This window comes from Cucurbita pepo, chromosome LG20 (genome assembly GCF_002806865.2).
Source record: "Cucurbita pepo subsp. pepo cultivar mu-cu-16 chromosome LG20, ASM280686v2, whole genome shotgun sequence".
Classification (NCBI taxonomy): domain Eukaryota; kingdom Viridiplantae; phylum Streptophyta; class Magnoliopsida; order Cucurbitales; family Cucurbitaceae; genus Cucurbita; species Cucurbita pepo.
The window spans coordinates 3905163-3930561 of record NC_036657.1 but is presented as its reverse complement, the minus strand read 5'-3'; the positions used below and the strand labels follow the sequence as shown (position 1 = coordinate 3930561).

Sequence of the window (25399 nt, the reverse complement as noted above, 5' to 3'; positions counted from 1 at the left end):
TTTTTTCGGTTTGGGTTGAGTTGGATTTTTAGAAATCGGAAAATTCGACTTGGTTTGCGGAATGAAACTTTTTTGTTCGGGTCAACCCGACCAGTTCGAAGATAGGAATCACAACTCAATACAACTCAACTCTATGTCCCTATTTTAAAGATTTTTGTGAAGATTAAAAGTATTCGACGTTCGTAACAGGTCAGGGTTCGACTTGGGTTGCAGAATGAAACTTTTTTTTGTTCGGGTCAACCCAACCAGCTCGAAGACAGGAATCACAACTCAAACAAACTCAACTCTATGTCCCTATTTTAAAGAAATTTGTGAAGATTAAAAAAATTCGACGTTCGTAACAGGTCAGGGTTCGACTTGGTTTGCATAATGAAACTTTTTCTTGTTCGGGTCAACTCGACCAGTTCGAAGACAAGAATCACAATTCAAACAAACTCAACTCTATGTCGCTATTTTAAAGAATTTTGTGAAGATTAAAAGTATTCGACGTTCATAACAGGTCAAGGTTCGATTTGGTTTGTATAATGAAACTTTTTCTTGTCTGAGTCAACCCGATCCGTTCAAAGATAGGAATCACAACTCAATCCAACTCAACTTTATGTCCGTACTTTAAAGATTTCTGTGAAGATTAAAAGCATAGGACGTTAGGTTATTAATATATTAAAAAGAAATATATATATAAGTAAAATTAAAAGCATAAATAAAAGAAAAAGAAAAAGAAAAAAACATACAAACTTCCAACGTACGTGTGAATGTAAAAGGTCCCGATTGCGCTACAGAGAAGGCGTCAGTCTGGATAGTGTTCATCTTCAACGATGATGAGATTAATGGTGACGAGCTAGGGTTTCTGTTCTTCCCCAATTGCTAGGGCTTTTCAAACGCCAAATTACGACCTTCGTTCTTCACTTCTACTGTCCTATCTCTCAATTCCGTGCTAATTTCGTCACTCTCCCATTGCTCTCTCACTGATGGCCAAAACCAGACCAGGCAAGAAGGACCTGGACGCTTACACCATCAGAGGCACCAACAAGGTTGTTAGAGGTAAACTCCTTCGCCTAAAACTATGGAAACTTGTTTCATTTTGCGTTAAATATGCTCTCTCTCTGTCGTTCTACTAGAATGTCGTCCAATGCTGCTTTACGAGTTCTGATTTCGCGGATTTTGCAGTTGGAGATTGTGTGTTGATGCGCCCATCGGAAACGAGTAAGCTTCCGTATGTTGCGCGTGTCGAGAAGATCGAAGCTGATAATCGGAACAACATTAAAGTTCGAGTGAGGTGGTACTATCGACCGGAGGAGTCGATTGGGGGGCGGAGGCAGTTCCATGGTGCTAAGGAGCTCTTCTTGTCTGATCACTACGACGTGCAGAGTGCGCACACCATTGAAGGGAAGTGCATTGTTCATACGTTTAAGAACTATACTAAGCTTGAGAATGTTGGTGCTGAGGATTATTATTGTAGATTTGAGTACAAGGCTGCTACTGGAGCTTTCACGCCTGACCGAGTTGCTGTGTGAGCTTTTCACTTTTTTGTTGTATAGAACGGATTCTGGTGCAAATTGCTTGAATGCATTTTGAATGTTCTTGTTTTTTCTTGCAGCTATTGCACATGTGAGATGCCTTACAACCCAGACGACCTCATGGTGCAGTGTGAGGGCTGCAAGGACTGGTAAATATTAATGTTAATTCTGGGAACTAATGTTTACTTTTGTGTACTGAATCCCTGAATCCTTCTGTGTATTTGCACATTCCAGAGTGAAATGTTTACATAAGTAATTGAAGGTTCGAATTTTTTTGATGCATGGCATAATGAATTAAGAGTGAATGTAGGATAACTTTTAAGGTATTGTTTTAAAGTGGCACACTTTTTTTTTTAACTTTTTGCTAGAAGCACTAATCAAGTGCTTCTCACTTTAAAATTTCTTTTTGAATGTTATTTGATCTTTCAGATCACTTTTTGCCATGTGACCAAATATCATGGAAATTTTGAAATTACTTTTAATTTGTTAAATGTCAGCTTTATGAACCTCACCTTAAGTTTGTATGAATTAACAAGTGAAGAATGTTTAATCAAAGATAAAATTCTACATATACTGAAATGGCTTTTAGCATCGATCGATAGATGCACCACAGACATTATTAGTCCATACAACATTCATCTTAATCGGTTAATTAGTGTTCTATCCAAAGGTGAAGAAGCTAATCGTCAAAGTGCAATGTGATGTGCAGTCTTTTATGGATTGTAATGTGTTGCTAGAAATGGAATATTCACTAGAACTCTATTCTATTCGAACTCCATAACTTAGTTGTGATTGAAGTGTTGTACCATTTTGTTTGATACTGGAACTTTTTAGAGAGTCTCGAACTCGAGAGTTTTCTGGAAGCACGAACCTTCTATGTTTCCTTTGGCCTATAGGTACCATCCTGCTTGCGTAAGCATGACTATCGAGGAAGCAAAAAAATTGGACCATTTTGTGTGTTCTGAATGTGCATCCGATGCTGATATCAAGAAAACTGAGAATATATTTTCAGCATCACCGGTGGCCGAGGACAAGGTTAGTACTGTTATCTGTTGCTTTCTAAGTAGAATTGGTAGTTGAATATGAATCATCTTCTCCAGCATATTAGCCTTTTTGATTCACGTCAGTTGTTCTTCTTTTTTTTTTTTCTTTTTTTTTTCCTTTCTTAGAATTTAACGATTAACTCAGTAGCACACGACAGACACGAAGACAAATGAAATACATGCAATGCTTGCCTTTAGTTAATTCTAAATATGCTGAGCTTCAGTTTGGTTTCTTTCCAATCACTTAAGTCATGTTTTTTATTTAACTTCGAAGATTTTTATTTTGATTCACTTGCTATTTGTTTTCCAAAAGTCAGTCTTGTGATTATTAAACAACGGCCATTGGGCTTCCTTTTTATGATAATCAATCTGCGATTATCGTCTACTTTCTCATGTCTAATGAATAATTCAGGTGCTATTGTTATGTATTTGGTGAGTTTATCCCAAATGGTTGGTCGAATGCCTTCTAATATCTGTTACTTCTACTGTTGTATTTGTTTAAATTAGAATTCATTGATTGAAATAATTATATACCAGATAAATCATTTTGTTTTCTGCGTCTGCCAAATATTCCTCTTAGCTCAAGAAAATTCTGACAGCTACCTAAAACGTGTGTATATGATAAAAAGAGTTCAGAGTTTTTTTGTCAATTTGATTCATTAATGAACAAATTCATTTTTCTCATAATAATTATGAAAACAAACAGTTCCTTATCTTCAAATGTTATTTTTTTGGGCTTGCCCATGTCATATTTGGTCAATTGCTTAGTTGTTTCTGTATAGTTTTTTTTAACTTTCTAGCGCAAGTTGTTTCAAAAGACCCTATGATCCATCCAACTAAGAGGACATCATTTGTTGGGAGGCCATCTTCCCGAAAGTTAAGGCTCAAAATATTAGAAGTACTGGAATCTCCCCTACGCCGCCCACCCCCTTTGGACAAAATCAATGATTTCTTATCTGTCAATGCAAGTACATTATTATCATGACACCTTTTTTCATTGTTATCATTCTAGATTTGAACTGTATTGTGTAAGTAAACTTTTCCAATAACTTGACAGTTCCCTCTAAGTTCAAGGAGGTAGTTTATTTGGAAATATCAATACTCCTTTCAGTTTTTCAATTTCAGACATGGGTGCATGGGAACGCCATTGTTGATATGGTGAGGAATGTAATTTGCTTTCTATGGTCTGAAATAGATGACTTTTGGACTGAGTTTAGTTCTCTGCGTTTGTCTCATCTTTCATTTAGTTTTTATTTAACCATTCTACAAGAGTATAGCTTTACAAGTCGTGTTGCATTACTCTTTTTTTATTTTGTTCCTGTTGCTTATCCACTTAAAAGCAAATGTATTGTCCAATTATCTTTCATAAAAACACCATGTTGTGATTATCATTTGCGTTTCCAACACATCAAGGCCATTGGATCGAATGCTATTTCTTATAATTGGTGGTTATCTCCTTTTATCTTAGTTGAAAAGTCTTCCATCATCAGACAATAAACCATCTTTATGTTGCTTCATTTTTTTATTGAATTTCAAGTTTATTTGTTGAACTTTAAAAGGTTTAAAGTAGGTATCTAATTGATCTCTAAACTTTCAATTTTGTGTTAGGTAGGTTTGATTCATATTTCATATTTAAATTCATAAATCTATCCGACACAGAATTCTTATATGACCAGAACTATTCAATTTTTAGTTTAATAGATAGGTCTATGAATTCTAAAAAATTTCGAACATGGAAATAACTTATTTGACACAAAAGTAAAGATTTAGCAACCTAAATTTTAAATCGAGAGACCTATCAGACAATCCTGAAAAGTCAAGGATTGAACTTGTAATTTAACCCAATGGATGAAACTTGTATAGATTAATGCTACTGCCTTTTCCTTTCGACTGCCATAGCAATCTGCATTTATTTTCCTTTTTATGCACTGTTAAATGCTTACTTTTTCCCAGCCTTTGAATTACGGGCTGCAATACCACTCTGGAAAACACATGCTTTAGTTTTTATCATTATCATTCAGCAAAGTAGTAAAAGGATTTTGTTAATAGTTTCACGGTCATTGGAAGTTTGTTATTTCAAAACCGACTTCATTAGTTGGAATTTCTCAGTATCACTGAAAACCCTCACCTCCAATACACATCAATTTTCTCCATTCTGGCTCTGAACCTTGTCAAGCTATAAATGTTTCCGGCAGGTAAGAATCAATGAAAGATAGAAGAAATCAACTTCCCCCATCGACAAAACTACGAGCCCCACCTGTTCGAGGAAGATAACAATCTTATTGTTGCTTTCAGATTCCATTCCTTTAATGCGTTCTTATCTGACATGTTCTTAGAAGGACTAATATAAAGTTTGTTAATGGTTGCAGCTTGATTCAAAGCGACGGAAGAGATGACCATAGCAGGTGGAATTCTTGATTGCATTCAACCATGGCAGATATGGAGAGTTCAATTGTTATTTATGCAGGGGGGTGTATAGCATAGCTTGGACTTTGCTGTGTAGAACTTTTGTTTTGTGATTGAAGCTATATATGTGTGTATGATGTCGTCGTAGTAGTAGTAGTAGTAGTAGAGGCTTAGGGAGTTTCTCCAGAAACAGATCAGTCTGGTCTTGTATCTTCTTTTGGTAAAATCTATATTTTGTTTGTCTTTGGTTTTAATGTGATTGGGACATAAGAAAGTGGAAACAGAAACTTGAGAGGCGGCTGAAAATGGTCAATTCTAAGTGTACATATGAAAGTAGCGAAAATGAAAGTCGAAGATTATTGGGAGTGAGTCACACGTTTGGTTAATTTAATGAAAGATCATGAGTTTATAAGTAAGGAATACATCTTTGTTAGTGCGAGGCCTTTTGAGAAGCCTAAAACAAAGCCACGAGAGCTTATGTTTATTCCTAACAATGAATCCCCTTAGAGTATTTAAATTTGAAGGTATGTCCAAATTTGAAAAGGCAAACATCTTACTATCAACCTATTGTTTCCCTATCATTCGGTTTCGTCCTTGCTCGATCAACAATAATCATGATTTTTTCCCAACGAAAATCATGATTTGTATTTCTTGATTGATTTTGGTGGATGAAGGATGCTTTTGATCTTCTCTTAGATGGTTTGGTTGAAAAAAATTGAATGATTTTGTGCCTTTCAGTGGATAGCGGATTGGGTTGAAAATGAGTTTTTATTTTTGTTCATCTCTTGGTTTTCTCTCGATTTCTCTTATATTGATTTTGATATATGTATACATTTTTTGTTCATGAAGTTTTTTTATATTTTATTTTGGTATGTTTAATGTGAGTTTTCTGGTCTCGAAATGAAGAATTCGAGTTAAGATTCATTAAATAGAGTTTCGAGAAAGAATGAGTAGACGTATTTGCATATTGTGTAAGTAGATTAGTAGTTTCCTTAAACGCTGTTGTTAAGACTGAACAATGAAACTCCACTCACTCATTGGCGTTATAAGAGTAAAATAGATTTTTAATCTAACTTAATTACAAACAATTCGAGAAGGATGGACTTGATTATAATGTTGTACATAATAATTAATTTAGTTATAAAAAAAAAAAATTTAAATTTTGGAAGCTTTAAACTTTAAAAAGTTTTATTAATACCCTTTCATTTTTTTAAAAAAGAAAAAAAAAATATATATATATATATACTTACCTTTGTACTCTATTTCAAAATTACGTATGAAATTTTAAAAAGTAGTAATAATACCGTTTACGCTTTTATCTTTAAAAAAAAGTTCAAAAATTTTGCTTACTATCAAAATAATATGGACGAAGACTATCTACACCTCATACATTATATCTAAACTTTTTAATGTTATTTTTGAAAGTTCATGAATATTTTTTAAACTTGCTAAACTTGCTACTAACTGTAGTAGTAAGTATTTTATTTAATTATTTTTTCAAAACATCGTCTTAAATATGAATAAAAAAATTTAAAATTCAAGAGTATTTCTTAAACCCTAAGTTAAAAAAAATTTTAAAAAAATTTAGTATGCTAAGTATTCATATGTATTTAAAAAAAAATATATTTTTTTAAAGCATGTGTAAGGTTTAAGAATATTTTTTAAAGAAATAAATAAAAATAAAAAAAAATAAAAAAATTGGACTTTTTTTTTTCCAAATTTAAAAGTAGTGAATTGTGTTTTAATTAATTTGAATTAGAAAACATATAAATACTTTTTAATCATATTTAATATTTTAATTAATCAGATCTGTTGTTTTGTGATTGTAACTCCCATTTAATTAAATTTCCTTTTGGTCCCTCTGTCTCTGACTGCAAATACGTAAAAGTGCAAGGATCTGTATCAAAAATAAATACAAAATTGTTTATATTTTATTTAGTGTTACAATAAATATTCCAATATTTATGACATTTTATGAATTTGGTAAACAAAAACCAAATTTAGATTCATTAAGTAAGAACAGTGATAATCAAAATATTGAAAGGAAAGACAGAAACTTCACGTAGAAATCACTTCCCTGCTGCTATACACTCGAATATTTTAATTACAATGGCAAACAAGTTCGGGCTTCGTTTCAGAGCTCTGTGTCGTCCCTCAAAATGGCAAATCAACTACATCGTGCTCGGGCGTTTTGTACGTGAAACTCGACTCGTCACTCGAATGCCTTTTTACCACACTGGCTCTTTGCACTAAGCGTACCAGTGCTTGTACTACTTCAGACATTGGAGGTCGGAATTCGGGCTCGGGCTGCAAAAGGCTCAAAGATTATGATATGAACTAACACTTTCGAATAACCCGTTGTTGGTCCTCTAGAAGTGAGACCATAGCACATGCATAAGGTAGTCGTGTTTATTTTTCTTAGACTTAGGCTAGAATAAGATGTCTTTTGTTGTGTCGTTTTTAAAGGTGTTTTCAAAACACGTAAGTCTATGTCTGTGTTTTAAGAGGAGGGCGACGTTTTATGGAAGTTTAAATGAAATATACCTGGACACATAGAGCAATAATGTCGGCGAAGCGCGATAGAGATTTCGCAGGGTACATTCCGTTCAAAGTAGGGTCTACCATTTTTGCCAAGGCGTCGATATCGTGAAGTTGGGGAGTAGCCCATCTCACAAGTGATTGCTCCGATCTCGCCCTCGAACTGATCAATATGAAGGGAATGTGAAACATTACATAGATATATATATCAGCAAGAAATAGGTATGAATCACGTGTATCGAAGGAAAATTCACCTGTCAAGCGGCTTTCGACCACTCAAGAGCTCCAACATCACGACCCCAAAGCTATAAACGTCACTTTTGACCGTGTACAAACCCGACAAGGCAAATTCCGGAGCACTATAGCCAAATGAACCAACCATCTGAGTAGATATCTGGAAGAAACATTTATGTATAATATACATCTCGTTAGAAATCAAGTCATAGCTATCACGGAAAACGTGCTAAGAACGACGTAAAAACATGTTTCCGAGCTCGGAAAGAATAAGAATTCTCGAGTGTTAACCTGTCGCCCTGTGTTCGGGGTTAAAGCAGCTAAACCACAATCTGACAAATGGGGATTGAGCTCTTCATCAAGTAAAATGTTTGCACTTTTCAAGTTTCTATGTACAACGGAAGGCAAGCAAACCTCATGCAAGTATCTACAATACAAGAGTTCTGGATCAGAAGAAAATTGGATACCGGTTACGTTTTAGTAAACTCGACGTACTCTAAAGCTCGGGCGGTTCCAAGTGCTACGCGTACACGTGCATTCCAAGTCAGTGTCTTACTACTTTCATCAGCAAAATGGAGCATGTCGTGTAAACTTCCATTTCCAATGAACTCGTAAACTAGAAGACGCTGACCATATTCCGCACAATAACCATTTAGTGTCACAATGTTCGTATGCCTCAATCGTGACATGTTTGAAACCGCTTCAAGAAAATTGTCTTCCTCTTGTAGTGATAGTGCTGCGTTATCGATTTTCTTTATCGCCATTATCTACATCGTAAAGAAGGATGAGGAATCGACTCACGTTGTTAGGGAGAAAAATTATCAGTAAAGGAAAGGCTGCTCGATGTATGAAGAAACAAGATACGAGTAAACAAATCAGTTCAACATCAGAGAACCTATACGACACGATTCGTCTAAGTAATTTGTCGCTATCCTGATTATTTAACTAACCGACCAAAATGCTGTTTTTGCCTCGTGTTGCTAATTAATAGCTATAGGAAGCAACTACTTTGTACAAATAAGTTGTGAGATCCCACATCGGTTGGAGAGGAGAACGAAGCATTTTTATAAGGGTGTGGAAACCTCTCCCTAGCAGACGCGTTTTAAAAACCTTGAGAGGAAACCCGAATGGGAAAGCCCAAAGAGGACAATATCTGCTGGCGGTTGGCTTGAACCATTACAAATGGCATCAGAGCCAGTCATCATGCGATGTGCCTGCGAGGAAACTGAGCCCCAAAGGGTGTGGACACGAGGCAGTGTGCCAGCACAGACACTGGGCCTCAAAGGGAGGTGGATTGGGGGGTCCCACGTCGATTCAGAAACGACGTGCCAACGAGGACACTAGACCCTGAAGGGAGGTGGATTGTGAGATCCCAAGTCGGTTGGGGAGGAGAACGAAGCATTCTTTATAAGCATATGGAAACCTCTCCCTAGCAAACACGTTTTAATAACCTTGAAGGGAAGCCCGAAAGGGAAAGCCTAAAGAGGACAAGATCTGCTAGCGGTAGGCTTGGACCGTTAAGGCGAATGAGTCAATAAGTTTCAGGGCTTTCTGTTAGGAGGATAGGACAAAAGCATAAACTAACTTCCGTTATTTTACTCTTTCGAACTTATTTTCGGTGCATTAACGATCAATAATGAGAAGAAGTTTACCTTCCCATTTGGAAACTCCGATTTGTAAACACGACCGAGAGAACCTTCACCAACTATGCATTCTTGGCTAAAACTATTCGTTGCACTTTGAAGAGCAGCCACGGTGTACGAAGTAGCAGTGATAGGGGACTTCATTCTTTTCACTGATCCATTCGTCGCCTGTAACCTCTCGGGATTTATTTTCTCGGTACGAAGAGGCTTAATATCTCCAACAGCAACAACGCTTTTTCCCCGACGCTCTTCCACCTCAGCATTCACTGAAATAAACGTTAAGAATCTCATAATCCAAATGAACCATAACTAATATCATTTATCCTACAAAGTCGAATAGCCATAAAACCAACCATTGTTGCCAAATGACAGCCTTCCACTGGAAGCTCTTAGACCAATGTTCTTGCGTTTTCTCTTCATGATGCAGACAGCGAAAGCAACTAACACAATGAGGGCAATAATTATAGCACCCAAAATTATCCCCACCATAACCAAAACTGACAAGCCTTTGTTCGAGTGGGATGAGCTCGTATCAGAACTTGGGGCAGTATGGGTGCCACCGCCAGACCCGGGATGTCTGGAGCTGTTACGAGATCTACCAGGAGGCGGTGGAGTAAAAGGCGGGGGAGGAGGTGCAGGACTATCGTCAAATGAATTTCCATCGTATCTGTTTTATACAGTAGATGTATCGAAAGACGTTATGAAACAGTTCAATATATCAATATGAATATGCAAACAGAATAACGTGCAATTACTAACATGAAATTTTCGATCGACTTCAGTTCTTGAGGTATCCATCCACTGAAATTATTGTTCGCTACATTTCTGTAATACAAAGAGAACAAAGAAATAAGGAAAGGAAGAGGATAACGGTCAACTGGACCTCGAGCCACGTTACATAAGAACTTACAGAGTGGTCAGAGGCAAACTGATAAGATTGTTGAGAGAACCAGTCAATTGGTTGTTCTGCAGCAAGCTACATAGTGAAGAACGGATAGAATTAAAACGCGTCGGTTTCAGTTTTTCGAAAGGCTTTTGAAAAAAGTGTAGGAGTAACGAACACTTACAGGGAAGAAACATTGGATAAAGAGCTCAAAGATTTAGGAAGATCTCCAGTAAAGTTGTTGAAAGAAAGATCCCTGAAAGAACAACAAAGGTTTTGGTAGATTAATCAGTTTAGAACAGGATTCCGTCGTTGTTTCTCGCATGAAAATAGACACTAATTGTAACAGCCCAAGCCCACCGTTCGCAGATATTGTCCTCTTTGGGCTTTCCCTTTCGGGGTTCCCTAAGGTTTTCTAAAATGCGTCTGCTAGAGAGAGGTTTTCACACCCTTATAAAAATGTTTCGTTCTCCTCCCCAACCGACGTGGGATCTCATAATTCAACCCCCTTCGAGGTCTAGCATCCTCGAGGCACTCGTTGTTCCCTTCTCCAATCGATGTGGGACCCCCAATCCACCCCCTAGAGACCCAGCGTCCTTGCTGGCACATCTCCTCGTATCCACCCCCTTCGTGGCTCAGCCTCCTCGCTGGCACATTACCAGTGTTTGGCTCTTATACCATTTGTAATGGCCCAAGCCCACCGCTAGCAGATATTGTCCTCTTTGAGCTTTCCCTTTCGGGCTTTCCAACCAATGTGGGATCTCACACTAACTCTGAGGATCTATGAGAATGGTCATTTGTGAAGTTCTCGAAACTTAAGAAACAGCTAGCTTTGATGACCTGATGAGATATCAAGGGCTTAAAGAGCTCATCAGCGAGGTCTTTCGAAGGGTAGCGAAGCACCTTACTTTTTTCCCCACTCTGTCAGAACCATGGAGATCTATCATGGTTTCAGATTAACATACTGTAAGGGACATTCTTGTTATTTGATTACCCGTGATTAAAAAAGAAACGCATATTGAAGTGATAGATCCAACCACGAGATATAATTAACACGACTTAACATGATCAACATCATTAAACTTCACGAAAATGGAAGCATTGCATAACAAACAAACAAATTACTACATAAACAAAAAATGCAAAGGAGGAATCAAGGAAGAATCTTACAACGTCCCCAGGGTAGAAAGATTGGTGAAAACGTCTCCTATCGCCTGAGATAGCAAATTGTGGCTCATATTCCTAACCCGAGATTTCGAGAGAGAAGACAGTCAGGGACATCCAATTCTAATTCAATTGCATAACATATAATAACAAATGTATAGAACTGTAATATCACTCACAAATAACTGAGAGAAGCCATGGTGGAAAAGGAATAAGGAAGATTACCACTTAAGCTGTTCTTCGCCATATTTCTACACAGATCATGGATTAGAAGTAAGCAACTAAACACGAACAAACCAACAAGTCGAAAGACGATTAAACATACAGTCTCGTGAGATTCGGCGGCAATTGGTAAGGAATCGAGTCATGAATAAGGTTGTCGCTTATATCACTGAAGAACACAGATAGTAAGTAAGATTGTGGATCATTGCATGAACTCAAAGACAAGAAAATGGCATAATAATCGTTTGCTCACAGTTCTTTCAATGACAAAAGACTCGAAAGCGCATAACCCATCGTTCCATTCAGCTCTAAACCAGAAATCTCACTATTGCAATAAACAGTAAATCAGTTCATTTGAAGTAATCTCAAGCCATTGAGTATCAAAAAAGCATCATCAATATCAGTTCATCACTCACATGGACACAACAGCAGACCCTTCACAAGCCACACCCTTCCATGACTCTGCACATGGATCCCCACCACTAGCAATCCAACCAGTCAGCTGAGGAGGACTGTTCAATGAAGTGTATATAACTTGCAAAGCTTGAACTACAACACCACAAGAAAACACTCAGATGAATAACAAGCCAAACAAGCGTTTTCATCATTTAAAGATCATAACTCAAACAAGAACAGAGGAAATCTCAGAAACTAAGATGAATCTTCTTCATTAATCGACTACAAATGAACATTTAGGTACTTTCTCCCCCAATTTCCTTCACTCATCTGGGTTTTCCCTAAAAATCAACAGAGCTCAATCGACATATGAACAATGAACAAATCAAACATCACTGAAGAACATACACATTAATCGCATTTCAAACAAACAACCCAATCCACCAAACCCAGACAAAAAAACAGAGCAGAAAGAGGGGAAAACAGCAATCCGATCAAAACAAAGGATGAAAAAGAAATCAACCGATTACCCACCATCAGAATCATCAGTAAGAGCAGGAGAAACAGGAATAAAACCAAAGATCAACAAGAAAATCATCAAGATGAAGACCCACAGAGCCATTACAACGCCAAGCACATTCAGGGATGCTCTGTTAGGCTGTTGTTTATGGGTTTAAAGCATAGAAAGAAGGGGAGAATGTTGAGAAGAGGGGTGAAGGAAGAAGGAGTAGCAGCAGTAGTAGTAGTTGAAGGAGAGATCGGTGGACAGTGGACAGAAGCATCGCCATAAAAGAAAGTGACAGCTAGAGAGAGAGAGAGAAAGGGATTCAAAGATTGTGGAAGAGTAATGAAGAGAGAGAAGTGAAAAAAGTGGAGGAAGAGTGTGTCGGCGACAAAGGGAAGGGGACGGGGGGATTAAAATTCTGGAAACTAGCAATTACAGGTGAAAAGTGATGCCTGTTCTTTGTTTATTCCACGTTTTTATGCATTTTCCAGCAAAAAAAAAAAAAATTAAAATTAAAATATATATATATATATCTTCACGTCAAATATATGAACGAAAATCGTCTATACACCTCTCAAATATTACTGGTAAATAATTATTAGCATTTTTGAAACATGTTTTTTTTTTCCTAAGTTTACTGGTCAGATTTTTTTTTTAACTCTTTTAAAATTGAAAAATATTTTTTTTAGACTACGCAAAATTCAATAGTATTTTTAAGATTATTATAAATATTAAGAATATTAGACGGTGCAATCGTAAATGTTATTAATATATTATTTTAACTCGAATAATATATATATATATATATATATTTAAAGATTTTAAAAAATAAAATTTAAACAAGAAAAAAAAAAAACATTGGACAGCATTTATAGCAGGGTACGTTTTTTATTTCTGTTGTCTTTGTGTCTTTTTCCTTTTATTGTATTTTACTTTTGGGGTGAGGATTGTTTTTGAAGGATATAAATTCATCTCATTTTCCTAAATAAAAATAATAATACAACTTTTTTTTTTAATTTTTTTAATTTTTTTTTTTAAATTAGACTCAGTTTCTAATATATTACCATACATATATTCGAAAACTCTCGAAATATTTTGTTTTTTTTAATTAAATATTTTCAATTATCTATTTAAATTTTAAAAAAACTTTGATTTTCTCTTCGTTATTATTTTATTATGTCCATTAGTTCTTAACGCGGGATTGCTTTCGAAGTTTTTCAACGTTGTACTTTCAATTTGGATTGAGGTTAGGAGGGGAAGATCAGGTGCTCCGACTCTCGTTGTCTTGTTTTGGTGTCTTTTTGTAACTAACGTTCAGGGTTCAATTTGTTTTGTCTCTTATCTTATTTTTCTTTTTTATTCTCTACGAAGGGTATTACGGTCATTTGACATCCATTTACTAATTAATTTAGTGAGAATTTCATTAGTAATTATGGGTTTGTTTAATTAACTTGTGTTTTTCTCCTTTTTCGTCAATTAAAACATTAAATTATAATTACTCGTATTTACATTTGAAAATTTATTAAACTTCAAATTCCTCAATCATATAAAATAAATACTTTTTTTTAATGTTTTATTTCGTAACATTAAATATTTTTTCTGATATTATAAAAATTAATATATATATATATATATATATATATATATATATATAAATTGTGAAATAAAGGCGATAAAATAATTCAAAATTAATTGCCCTAGGTACAAGATTGATTTATCAATAATAATTATTGCTCAATAGGGCGGGTCCAATATCACAATTTTATTGCCTTTTGCATTTATGTTCATTCACTTTTTTACAATAATTTTACCCTTTAAAAAATGGATTCTTTTATCTTCGCATGGCCGTATCGAGAACAGCTCTAGCCTTGTGGATCTCCAACCCTACCTACTGTTTTCGCTCTCGGATCTGATCTGGGACTTGATCTAGAAAGAAGAAGCCGAGTACCGTGCCACGTCTTCTGTTAAAAGATTAATTTTATCTTTTCTTATATCTTTATAAGAGTAGGAGCACAGTAAAGTCCTGCGAACAGTGAGTTAGCAAAAGAAGGGAAGCTACGCACCAGGAGAGGAAGCTTAGCATTGGGCAAGATGCTTAATTACTAGCGACAAAAGCATATTCCATAACTCGAGTCTTTTACCAAGTAAGCTACCCATCTTGCTCTTCTCTTGTAAACAAGTATAATATATATATATATATATATATCAGGGTAGATTCTACTCGATCTATAGTTTTTTTTTTTTTTTGTAAAATAAACTTTATATAAAAATTAAATTATAGTTTTTTTTTTTTGTAAAATAAACTTTATTTAAAAATTAAATTATATATTTAAAATAAAATATTAACAATCATAAAAATATTATATAAAGTTGAAAATGTATTTTTATTAATTTAGTTTAATATATAGTATGAATAAAATAAAATAAAAATAAAAATAAACTTTTTAGGAATATTTTATTTAGAAAAATGAAAAAAGGGGGTGGGCCCAGGTTGGCTTCCCAACGTCCAACTCAAAATTGTGGCTGACTCAGAAAGGAACCCGCGGAAACAGGGGGAGGGGGACGGGCACCGACTTGGGGTTAGTTTAGGACAAAATGACCAAAATGTACAGTTACGGAGGGTTCCCTTTTTGGACTTCCCAGTGGCGCGTCTGACTTTTCACTTTCTGCCAAACCTTTGTAAGTATTAAAAAAAATCCTCATAAATGCGTCTTGTGTGCTCGGGCCCACTCACTGAGTCCTTTACAAGACACAAAAACTGAACCCATCTCTGTCCAAACTAAATGTGACCTGGCAGGGGTCTTTAAAAAATTTTAAATTGAGTAATTTATTGTTACTATATAATTATTTTTTTTTATTCATTATTATTTTTAACGATTTTTAAAAATAATTTTTAATTGAAAGTAATTGTTCATAATAAATAATTGAAATCGAGTAGTAAATAAATATTTTACTAATTAACATTTTACAACAAAAAAAAATAAATAAATAAATTAAACAATTGAGTTAGGTGTGATATTGTCTAAAGCTATCAGAGCTTTGCTTTAGGCTTCCCCATAAGGCCTCTAACACGATTCTCCACAATAGTATGATATTGTTTCCCAAAAGGCTTCTAACACGACTTTCCAAGGCTTCTAACACGACTCTCCACGATGATACGATATTGTCCCCCAAAAAGCTTCTAACACGACTCTCCACAATAGTATGATATTGTCCCCCAAAAGGCTTCTAACACGACTCTCTACAATGATGTGATATTGTCCACTTTAAGCATAAGCTCTCATGGCTTTGCTTTAAGCTTCTCCAAAATGCCTCACACCAATGGAGAGACTCTAGTATGACATTGTTTACTTTGAACACAAGCTCTCATGGCTTTACTTTAGGCTTCCCCAAAATGTCTCACACCAATGGAGAGAGTATTCTTTGATTATAAACTCATGAACATTCTCAAAATTAGCCAGTGGGACTTTTATCCAACACCCAAAAATACCTTTAGTTAATAGGTGTAAGAGGAAGGATGGGTTGGCGTTGGTTTTACAACCTGACTGATGGTCAATTGAGTTGGGATAGTTTTTAATTTAATGGTAAATATTGAATAAGTTTTATCTATTAACTATACACTTGAAAGGTTACATAAATTTTACAATTAAATAGTTAAGTAATTAATTTTTAATTGTTCTAATGTTAAATAAAAATATATAAAACAAAATTTAGTTATTATTTAAAATCATATTTCATATATAAATAAATGAAAAAAAACAAAATAAATTAAATGAAAAAGGGCTTCAAACACAATGAAAGTGGAAAGAAATTTAAATATATATATATTATATTTCACTGCAAGTTTGGTTAGCCCCCAGTGCATTAACCTACTAAATGGACTTGTATACGTACACGCTCATGCTTCTGAAAACCAACGGAAAAAAGAAACGTGTATCGTACCATGGTGTACGTGTCCGTACAAATCACATTGGAGAACTATTTCATACTCGTGACATACAATATGCATAAGATTCTGTATTTTCAAATCATGGTACATAGTTATGATGCACATCATGCTTCCATACTTTTCATGACATACGTGTACCTGTCATTTCATTCATTTTTATTATACATGGCTCGTTAGGTGTCTCACAGGGCATAACGAGAACATGGTATTATAAACATACATGAATTGACATACTGAAAGTACATGCATCATAGAAATATCATAAACATCACATTATACATGTAACAACGGGTAGATAAGCCACATAGTACGAATTATTTATACAACAACAGTAAGATCGCTAAATTGTAGTTTAGTCTAATTTAAAGTCACTAATGTTTTACGTCGACGTTCGTTGGATCCCACTTATCAAGATCTAAGTATACGTATGACTTTTCATGACATAATTAATATGGTTGAACGATGAAAGTCGATCATGTGTTTATAATTAGAGAATACTCTAGCTAATTTAGAGAATTATCATGTGTTTATAATCGGGGACAATATTTCATAGCAAAGTCACTAGAACTTATACTCAAAGTGGACAATATTTATAGCAAAGCCACGAGAACTTATACTCAAAATGGACAATATTCATACTACCACGGAGAGCCGTGTTCGTGTAATAAATATTAGGATATGATTATATTCTATAAAAACGCTATCCCTCCTGAACTGCTGGGAGAGGAACGAATATTTTCGTGGGTTCAAAGTCTATGTGTTCCTGAAAGCCACAGGATCGAAGTTTGATCTGGTTGTTGCGAAGAAGGGAAGAATTCATGGCGATTGGAGCTTGAGTGTGCGAAGAGAATGACCCAATCTTTGAAAATGAAGTCCGAACGAACGCAGAAAGAAACAAGGATACCGACCTTCGTCCATCTCAATCTCTTCGTGGTTCTTGTTTGAAGGTTCGATTCAATCTTTAGGTATGAACAAGAAAGGATTGGCAATATTGATGCGAACCAGGATGAGACCTAACAACGATCTCACCAAGCTCTCTCTGTCCCCTCTTCCTGTATGTTCACTGTTCCCTTTTTGCTTTTTAGTTGTAGGGTTGAGTTCAAGTGATTATCAGCCCTAATCGTTGTTGAATTTCTCTTCCTAATTTGGCTTTGTTTAGTATCACTGAGTCTTGAGAATTCAGGAAATTCTTATCTGATCAATATAGCGTTGTTCACAATTTATATGATTTTTGATACAGAACCGGATGCAATCTAATCCACAAGAATCAAGTGGACGTGTAATGGAGCATAGGTCGGACGATGCTATAAAACGGCCCGATTTCTCAGGCAACGCAGAAAGGTTTTTGAAAATTTATGTACTGGAATGTAGAAATTGTGTATTTTATCATCCAGACTAGAGTGTACTTTACGCCCGAAAAGCTAAAGGTCATTTATGATCAATGTTGTCAGAGATTTCGATATTGTGCGTGGATGGATGCATTCGGCCATTTCAATGAAGGAAATGGAAGGTCTAGATGCCGTGCTTAATGATTTTTCAAAGGTAAGTCTATAAATGTAAATGGATTGTATTAATTTCTACACATTTCTTATTATATTCCTATGATTGAACTCGTGATTTGATTTTGGATGTGATTGTTTTTGTGTATAAGTTCCTGTTCCTTCTTAATTACTCAGGGCTATTTCAGTCTCTCCCTTGACAATCGCCGTAAATTGCTTCGCCTGCTTGCCAAAGAGTATGACTTCAATAGAACACAAGTTCGTGTTCTGATGAAGCAATATCTTGGTCTTGAACTACCTAGTGGTAAGATTAGTTTTGGTTTGTTTCTTTCATATACAATGTACTATATATGATGATAGGCACAGAACTGTAGATTGATTTGCATCGGGTTTTCGACTTTAGGTGATAATGCGCAATCTGCTGGTCAACAAGATGACACCCCACTTTCTGCTTTCTACCATCTTGAGCGAAATTTGAGGCATGCTCTAAAACCAACATACGAAGTTCTTTTTGAGCGGCTTAACACACATCCTGGTGGGCTGGGGTTCTTGTCCATTCTACGAGCCGATATTCTCTCTATTCTTGAGTAAGATCATGATTGATGTTATTTTCATTTCATTCTGATGGGTTCATCTAATTTTAATTGGGAGCCATTTGAAGTGTTGAAAAATGTGTGTTATAACTAAGTCTTTTCAAATAATTAAGAAGTCGTGAACCTTGTGAACCGGTGATAGATCATCGAGAACTGGAAGTGCATCCTTAAAAAGAGGTGTTATGGTGACTTTATATTATCAAAGAGGAAAACATTGCGTCTTGAGGGAATTGGATACCTACTTTAAGGAAAACGTCAGTGTCTGGCTCAGTTTTGCTGAAAAAAGATTTGTTCAATAATAAAAAAAATTATAAAATTGGTGAACTAGTTGCAGATGATTGAGAACTGGAAACATTTCTTTCAAAAAAGATGATTTAATAACCTTGTTTCATCAGAGAGGAAAACACTGCATCTTTGAGGGCACTGGATACCTACTTAAAGGAGAAACTTAGTATGTGGCTCAGTCCTGCTGTCTTGGAGCTTCACCAAATAACTTGGGACGACCCTGCTTCTTTACTAGAGAAAATTGTAGCTTATGAGGTGCATTTTCTTTCCTTGGTCACTCTTATACCTTTTGTTATACACATTGCTTATTTTTTCCAACCCATTCACAGGCTGTTCATCCCATCAGCAATCTTATTGATCTTAAGAGAAGGCTTGGAGTTGGCCGACGTTGTTTTGGATATCTACACCCTGCAATACCAGGTTTATTTCTCCCCTCCCCCTCCCCCTCCTCCTCACGTGCATTTCTTGGTTATTGCAGCTAATCATAGCGTGCATCATCAGCTGATTATAGTTAAGATAAAAGTATTACCAAATGATCCCTCTGGAAAACTTGAAGACTTCACAAATTAGGACAGCTTAGTCTGCTAGTCGTTATCTATGTACTTAAGTTGGAAAATTTCTTATTGGTTGTCTGCATTATTTGGATGAAACTGCATGATTATTAAAATAATGAAGATTTAGGCTCCATCTGTGGTACTTGTGTAAATCCTTGTGTTCATCTTCTACCGTGATCTTTGGATTTGTGGCGGGTCTTATTATGCAGAAATTATGGGTTTGGGTGCAGAACAATAATGGAATTATGTTGAAATGATAACTTCATATTATACATTATAATCTCAAGGTTTTCTCCAGGTGAACCTCTTATTTTTATTGAAGTTGCACTTTTGAAGAATGTGGCTCAAACAGTACAGGTTGTTTTCTGCATCTATAACCTATTATTAATTTATTTTGTTATTAGTAACACTCATTTGTTCCTTGTTTGGTAGGAAGTTTTGTGGGATGATCCCCCGATACCTGAAAGTGAAGCAACCTGTGCATTGTTTTACTCTATATCCTCTACAAAGGCATGTATAAGTTTTGATGTTATTTATTGCAAAAATAGAAAGCTTTGGGAAGACGTTAAATATATCGTCAGAAAGGTGTAAACACAATGCTGTCTGAAAGATATTTCCCTCTTGCAATACAAGAACGTTACTCGATAGGACATTAATTGCACTTTCCATAAACACTCCTATATAGTTCTAAAAATGTGTTACTTCAAGTTCTCTTAAAAAAACTGCTCCTTTTCAGATTTTTTTAAAATTTATTTTTCATTTTCTAAAATAAAATTTGTAATATAATTATATAAAACACATCCTAGAATTTAAAAAATGTATATGGTTGATGAATACGATTGGCTATCAAGAGGGGTATGATCTTTGTTTCGTTATTCTATGTAATAATTCTTGGCGAAGTTAGATTTTGTAATTTTTTGTATATGTGCCCTTTTTGCTCTTTGAAAATGGTTGATTTGGTCTTAAATGTTGATAATAATGTATCTTTTTACTTTCTGATATTAAACCATTGAAATTTTGCAGCCTGGCTTATCAGGAATCAATCTTGGGAAGTTCCTCATTAAACGAGTAATAACACTTGTGAAGAGGGACATGCCATTTATCAGTGTACGTATTCTCGAGACTATTTGGCCAGATTATGGCAAGTTTTGAAGTAAAAGTTTTCTGCTAGACCTTATGTGAACAATGTTACAGAAAGCAGCCCGAACTCTGTAACCTTTTTATTTCTTTGACCATCCATGTTCTGCTTGAATGTTATAACATTTGAAGTTACTTTAGATGGTGGCATCGATAGGCTGTAAGAAGTGGCTATAGAGGAGGTTTCATTGTTTATTCTCACGTACAATATTTTGTCTTCCACCAACTCTGTCTTTATTCACTAAATTTCAAATTTGTCCATACCTCTCTGCGCAATGGAAATTGAAGCCCTCTTCATAGTTAGGCTTTGCAGAATGATGTGTATGATGTTAGAGAAAGAATTTCTCTTCATAAGGAGTTTCATCCTCCTATGAAGGGGGATTGTGGGAGAGAGAGCCGGAATGAGAGAGAAAGGCAGAGGACAAGAGACCAAAGGAAAAGAGAAGTGGGTACAAAGTAGTTGAACTAAAGGGATATTCTGGGCTATAAAAGTTTAATATGATAAGCGGATATTTGATAGTGCACCTACAAGATCACTCTGGATGATAGGCATTTAGTTTAGTTGATCAATTACAATGTCCTCTTCATCCGTTTGAATGTTGAAGTTTTGAATCCTGTTTTTTAAAGCTTCATTTCCCCTTAAATGACACTACCACTTTCTTAGTCGCTTGCAATAATCACTAATTTTGAGGTATATACTCTGCAGACATTTGCAACTCTAAGTCCAATCCCAGGTTTCATGCAGTGGCTCCTATCCAAGTTGGCATCTCAATCAAATCTCGACGAGGTAGAGGTTGCAACACGCACACCCGGAGATGAATCTGTTTCCACTTTCTGGGAGAATATACTTGAACCGGAGGAGGAAAGACTGCTCATTGAATCATCACAGTAAAAGAATTCGTTTATCATTTGTTTCATTTCCAGCCTCAAAGAATGGTTAGTGATGTTTTCGCCAATTCGCTGACATTCTCATTGACATCTTGCAGAGATTTTGTCACCGGAAAGAATGGCATGGAAATCATGTTCAAGTTATTGACTTTGTCAAACCATGAGTGGATCAGTTCGACAAAATTGCTTTCAGCATTAAAACGCCCTCTAATGCGCTTGTGTGCCAGGTATAGATTTTAGTTTTATGGATTAAGGTTATGTAGCCTTGGTGTAGGAGAGAATTGAAGGCTAATTGATAATTTATGCCATTTGGTTGATTTTAGGTACCTTGTGCAAGAGAAAAAGAGAGGAAAAGCTCTAGATTCTGTAGCAAACTTTCACCTGCAAAACGGAGCAGTACGTATCTTTCCCTCAATTAGCAGAAAAGGAAACTTTTCCTGGAGTTTTTGATTTTTGGTTTTTGAAAATTGTGCTTTGTTTACTTACGACTTTCCTATCACGGTTTTCATATTTCTTAAGTAAACATTTGAATTCTTAGCGAAATTTCTAAAACAAAAACAAGTTTTTTAAAAAACTACTTTTTTCCATTTTCAAAACTTAGCTTGGATGGTTAAAACAGTCCTAAAAAGTAAACAACAACAGAGAAATCATTAGGTGGAAGTGATTTTTACAATCTTTATTTTCAAAAATCAATAACTAAATCAAAGGTTATCAAGGAGGGAACCTCGGATATCAATTTGGACCTTTTATTATCTTTGTAAGTGTGCTGGTTTTTTAATTGGCTTTTTAGCGTTATACTTCAAATCGACAGAAGTAATATGCCCTCGAAGTGTTGGGGCTTTGATTTGCTGTTCTTAAATGTGGAACAGATAATTGAGAGACTTAACTGGATGGCAGATCGATCCGTCAAAGGCCTCCTTCAAAGTGGAGGTATCATGGTGAACTATGTTTACAGGTATTCTCCTTCAATCATTTCATGGCTTCTCTTTGAAGTACTGAGATAGCCATACAAATTATAAAATTAAAGCGAAACTGGATCTGTTCTCCATCATATAACTGACAACTATGAACATTTCCACCAACATCTAACTGTTTTTTAGATTTCAAATGACAAAATTGTCTGATATGAATCAAGAGACATCAATCATACAATATGCTTCAACGAAGATGTGAAGAAAATATTGTTGAAATCATCAAAAATATTTTCTTCAAATCTTGAGACAAAATATTTTCTTCACAACTATGAACATTTCCACCAACGTCTAACGGTTTTTTAGATTTCAAATGACAAAATTGTCTGATATGAATCAAGAGACATCAATCATACAATATGCTTCAATGAAGATGTGAAGAAAATATTGTTGAAATCATCAAAAATATTTTCTTCAAATCTTGAGACAAAATATTTTCTTCACAACTATGAACATTTCCACCAACGTCTAACGGTTTTTTAGATTTCAAATGACAAAATTGTCTGATATGAATCAAGAGACATCAATCATACAATATGCTTCAATGAAGATGTGAAGAAAATATTTTTGATGATTTCAACAATATTTTCTTCACATCTTCATGGAAGCATATTGTATGATTGATGTCTCTTGATTCATATCATTGTCCATGAATATTTGATGACCATTGACGTTATAGGATGGAGAAAATAGAAGAATATGCTCATTCTTACTTCAGCACTTGCCAAATACATTCCTCACCTGACGTTCTTCGTTACGTGGAGGTAAGTTCATGTATGTCGACCAATGTAAGTTCATGTACGTCGACCAATGTTAATTTCTCATCAAATGTTAATTTTCTTGTTTTTAGACCAAAAAGTTACAGGATGAATCTACAGAGTAGACAAATTTCTGGAAGATTCAATTGGTACATCACCATCCCTAAAGATCTATAGTTATTTATTCTTCTCTGCTGCGATTATTGTTTCTGCTGGCTATAGATCATACTGTGGTCCGTGGGAGGTTAGATCTTACAGAATGATAGGATATCTGATGGTGTAGCATAGCATCACTAGAATATGTCATTTTATTCGAGAAAAAGACTTGTGTTATGTAAATAATCTTTATATAGCTGACTGATCGAGTGCTCTTGCGCCAAAGATGAAAGGGGCTAAGCGATCAAGTAAATTGTAAATATCACTTCAATTTTAAAATAGAATGGTTTTAAAGTGCTTCTAATTGGTGTATTTTTTTCCCAGTATATGGCATGAATTAAAATGTTACCTTGAATATATAATCTTATGCTTGAAGCTCTCCGACGTTGACCAATTTGCCATATTTTGACCTTTTCTTCCTTCAATTTCTGAGCCGGTTTCAACTGTACCCATAATAGTACACGATTTTAGAGCCTTATTGGAAGGTTTTGGAGGAAGAAAATGTCCTAAATCGGCTAAAATGTAAGTAACTATTTGGATCGGCCTACTTAATTAGTGCTGATAAGATGAGCATATTTATGAAATGCTATTGAATTTATCTATGATATGTGATTGAATTAGATTGTATCGATGTACATTAAGTGATAAATGGGTTATATAAGTAACTAATTGTAATTGAAATTTCTATTCAAGTGTTGCTTGTAGGATGAGTATGATTATGAGTTATTTTGGAATGTACGTTTTATATATAGTAAATTATGATCGAAAGGATTGTATTGACGTGTTAAAGCATGTTAGTGTTTAAGAATGTGTGGATATGTTCAAAAATGGTAAATTTGGATAAGCCCGTTAATAAATGAGAGTATGGAGAAATGTTTCGATTTATGTTAATTTGTGTATATTATGCATACCTAAATGGTAATTACACGGGTATCGAGTAGCCACTAAGACCAATAGAAGTGAGTTACCATAAGTCGCACTTCACCTTACCGTGTATTGAATTGCTAATAGGGGAATGATAAATAGCTTAACTAGATTACTTGAACCCTACACTTAAACATTAGGAAGAGCTCAAAGGAGGAAGTTCATGTAACACTAATGGTTGGGATAAGTTCGGTGGAGCTAATCATTGAATAGGACATGTAACACCTAGTTAATGAAAAATCACTCATCTTAGAGGTCATGAGGCATCAATGATTGTGATATGAGCTTAGAGAAGCTAGACGACATGATATCGATCATTAAAGTAGGTCATATGACATCAATGATTGAAATAAGCTCAGAGAAGCTAAAAGATGTAAATCAAATGATTGGGTCAGAGCATGTGATATGGATGATTGAGATAAGTTGAAAGGAGTTGATAGATGTGAACTGAATTGTAACGACCCTAAATTTCCACATATCTAGAGTCGCCACTAACGTCTCATGCTCATCTCTAATGCAGAATAAAAACCTAAGCATGCTCATCTTTACTAGCGGAAAAATTTAAAACTTCAGAATACGTTAAAACATTGAAAAACACTGCCGGACTTACGTGTTTCAAACATCATGCTGGAGTTCAAAAGACAAAATAAAACGATTACAAATTAATTAATATAAATGAATGAAATGCAAACGCCCTATCCTAACCAAGACTAGGAATTTTAAATATGCAACTATCCTATGCACGCGCCACAGTCTCTGATCACGATGCCACCGTCAACCGTACATGGGAGCCTTGCCTTTACCTGAAAAACAATATGGCACACGGCCTGAGTATTTCGAAGAAATACTCAGTAAGTGACCCCACTATAGGGGCCATGCTAATGCAAACACATGCAATCATGAATAGGGACCTATCTCTAATCATCTTAGGGGTGGCCTCCAGTCTCGGACAAATTGGATGTGTAGTACTTCCCTACACACGACTCACACGTGCGAGTGTGAGTCCCCAGGGCGCTCGCACACCCCCTGGACCCTCTGGTCAAGCTAATCTGTAGCGACGTCCGGAGGTCAGCGGAACCCCATAGTGTCATGCGCCTCATGAACACCCTCATCTGTGTGCTTTCGCACCTGTGC

General features: G+C 35.5%; 3 protein-coding genes across 8 annotated transcripts; 2 read left to right on the top strand and 1 right to left on the bottom strand.

Annotated features, from left to right (window-relative positions):
- Positions 1 to 724: 724 nt before the first annotated feature.
- LOC111783126 (chromatin remodeling protein EBS-like) lies at positions 725 to 5220 on the top strand. Of its 5 annotated transcripts, XR_002813290.1 has the most exons (6): positions 725 to 1041; positions 1168 to 1510; positions 1598 to 1666; positions 2414 to 2552; positions 4756 to 4826; positions 4930 to 5220. XR_002813290.1 is itself a non-coding variant. In XM_023664014.1 (5 exons), the coding sequence occupies exons 1-5, from the start codon at positions 969 to 971 to the stop codon at positions 4954 to 4956; spliced, it is 651 nt and encodes a 216-aa protein (XP_023519782.1). In that variant the 5' UTR covers positions 725 to 968; the 3' UTR covers positions 4957 to 5220. The 5 variants fall into 5 exon arrangements, 3 of the variants coding, with proteins under 3 accessions (XP_023519782.1, XP_023519783.1, XP_023519781.1); XR_002813289.1 differs by lacking the exon at positions 4756 to 4826 and having other exon boundaries at positions 2414 to 3718; XM_023664014.1 differs by lacking the exon at positions 4756 to 4826.
- Positions 5221 to 6945: 1725 nt separating this feature from the next.
- LOC111783296 (protein STRUBBELIG-RECEPTOR FAMILY 8-like) lies at positions 6946 to 13006 on the bottom strand. Its single transcript, XM_023664217.1, has 16 exons — positions 12581 to 13006; positions 12067 to 12199; positions 11904 to 11975; positions 11754 to 11819; positions 11608 to 11679; positions 11435 to 11506; positions 10449 to 10520; positions 10292 to 10357; positions 10141 to 10206; positions 9735 to 10048; positions 9391 to 9647; positions 8234 to 8505; positions 8030 to 8165; positions 7759 to 7898; positions 7511 to 7667; positions 6946 to 7273 (listed from the first exon to the last, which is right to left on the bottom strand). The coding sequence occupies exons 1-16, from the start codon at positions 12666 to 12668 to the stop codon at positions 7121 to 7123; spliced, it is 2136 nt and encodes a 711-aa protein (XP_023519985.1). The 5' UTR covers positions 12669 to 13006; the 3' UTR covers positions 6946 to 7120.
- A 4195-nt stretch (positions 13007 to 17201) lies between these two features.
- LOC111782746 (malonyl-CoA decarboxylase, mitochondrial) lies at positions 17202 to 23645 on the top strand. 2 transcript variants are annotated; one of them, XM_023663545.1, is made up of 16 exons: positions 17202 to 17554; positions 17741 to 17841; positions 17952 to 18042; positions 18177 to 18303; positions 18403 to 18586; positions 18988 to 19132; positions 19207 to 19297; positions 19730 to 19788; positions 19864 to 19941; positions 20455 to 20538; positions 21275 to 21456; positions 21555 to 21683; positions 21780 to 21852; positions 22326 to 22411; positions 23107 to 23191; positions 23278 to 23645. In XM_023663545.1, the coding sequence occupies exons 1-16, from the start codon at positions 17468 to 17470 to the stop codon at positions 23308 to 23310; spliced, it is 1635 nt and encodes a 544-aa protein (XP_023519313.1). In that variant the 5' UTR covers positions 17202 to 17467; the 3' UTR covers positions 23311 to 23645. The 2 variants fall into 2 exon arrangements, with proteins under 2 accessions (XP_023519313.1, XP_023519314.1); XM_023663546.1 differs by lacking the exon at positions 23278 to 23645 and having other exon boundaries at positions 22354 to 22411.
- Positions 23646 to 25399: the final 1754 nt, after the last annotated feature.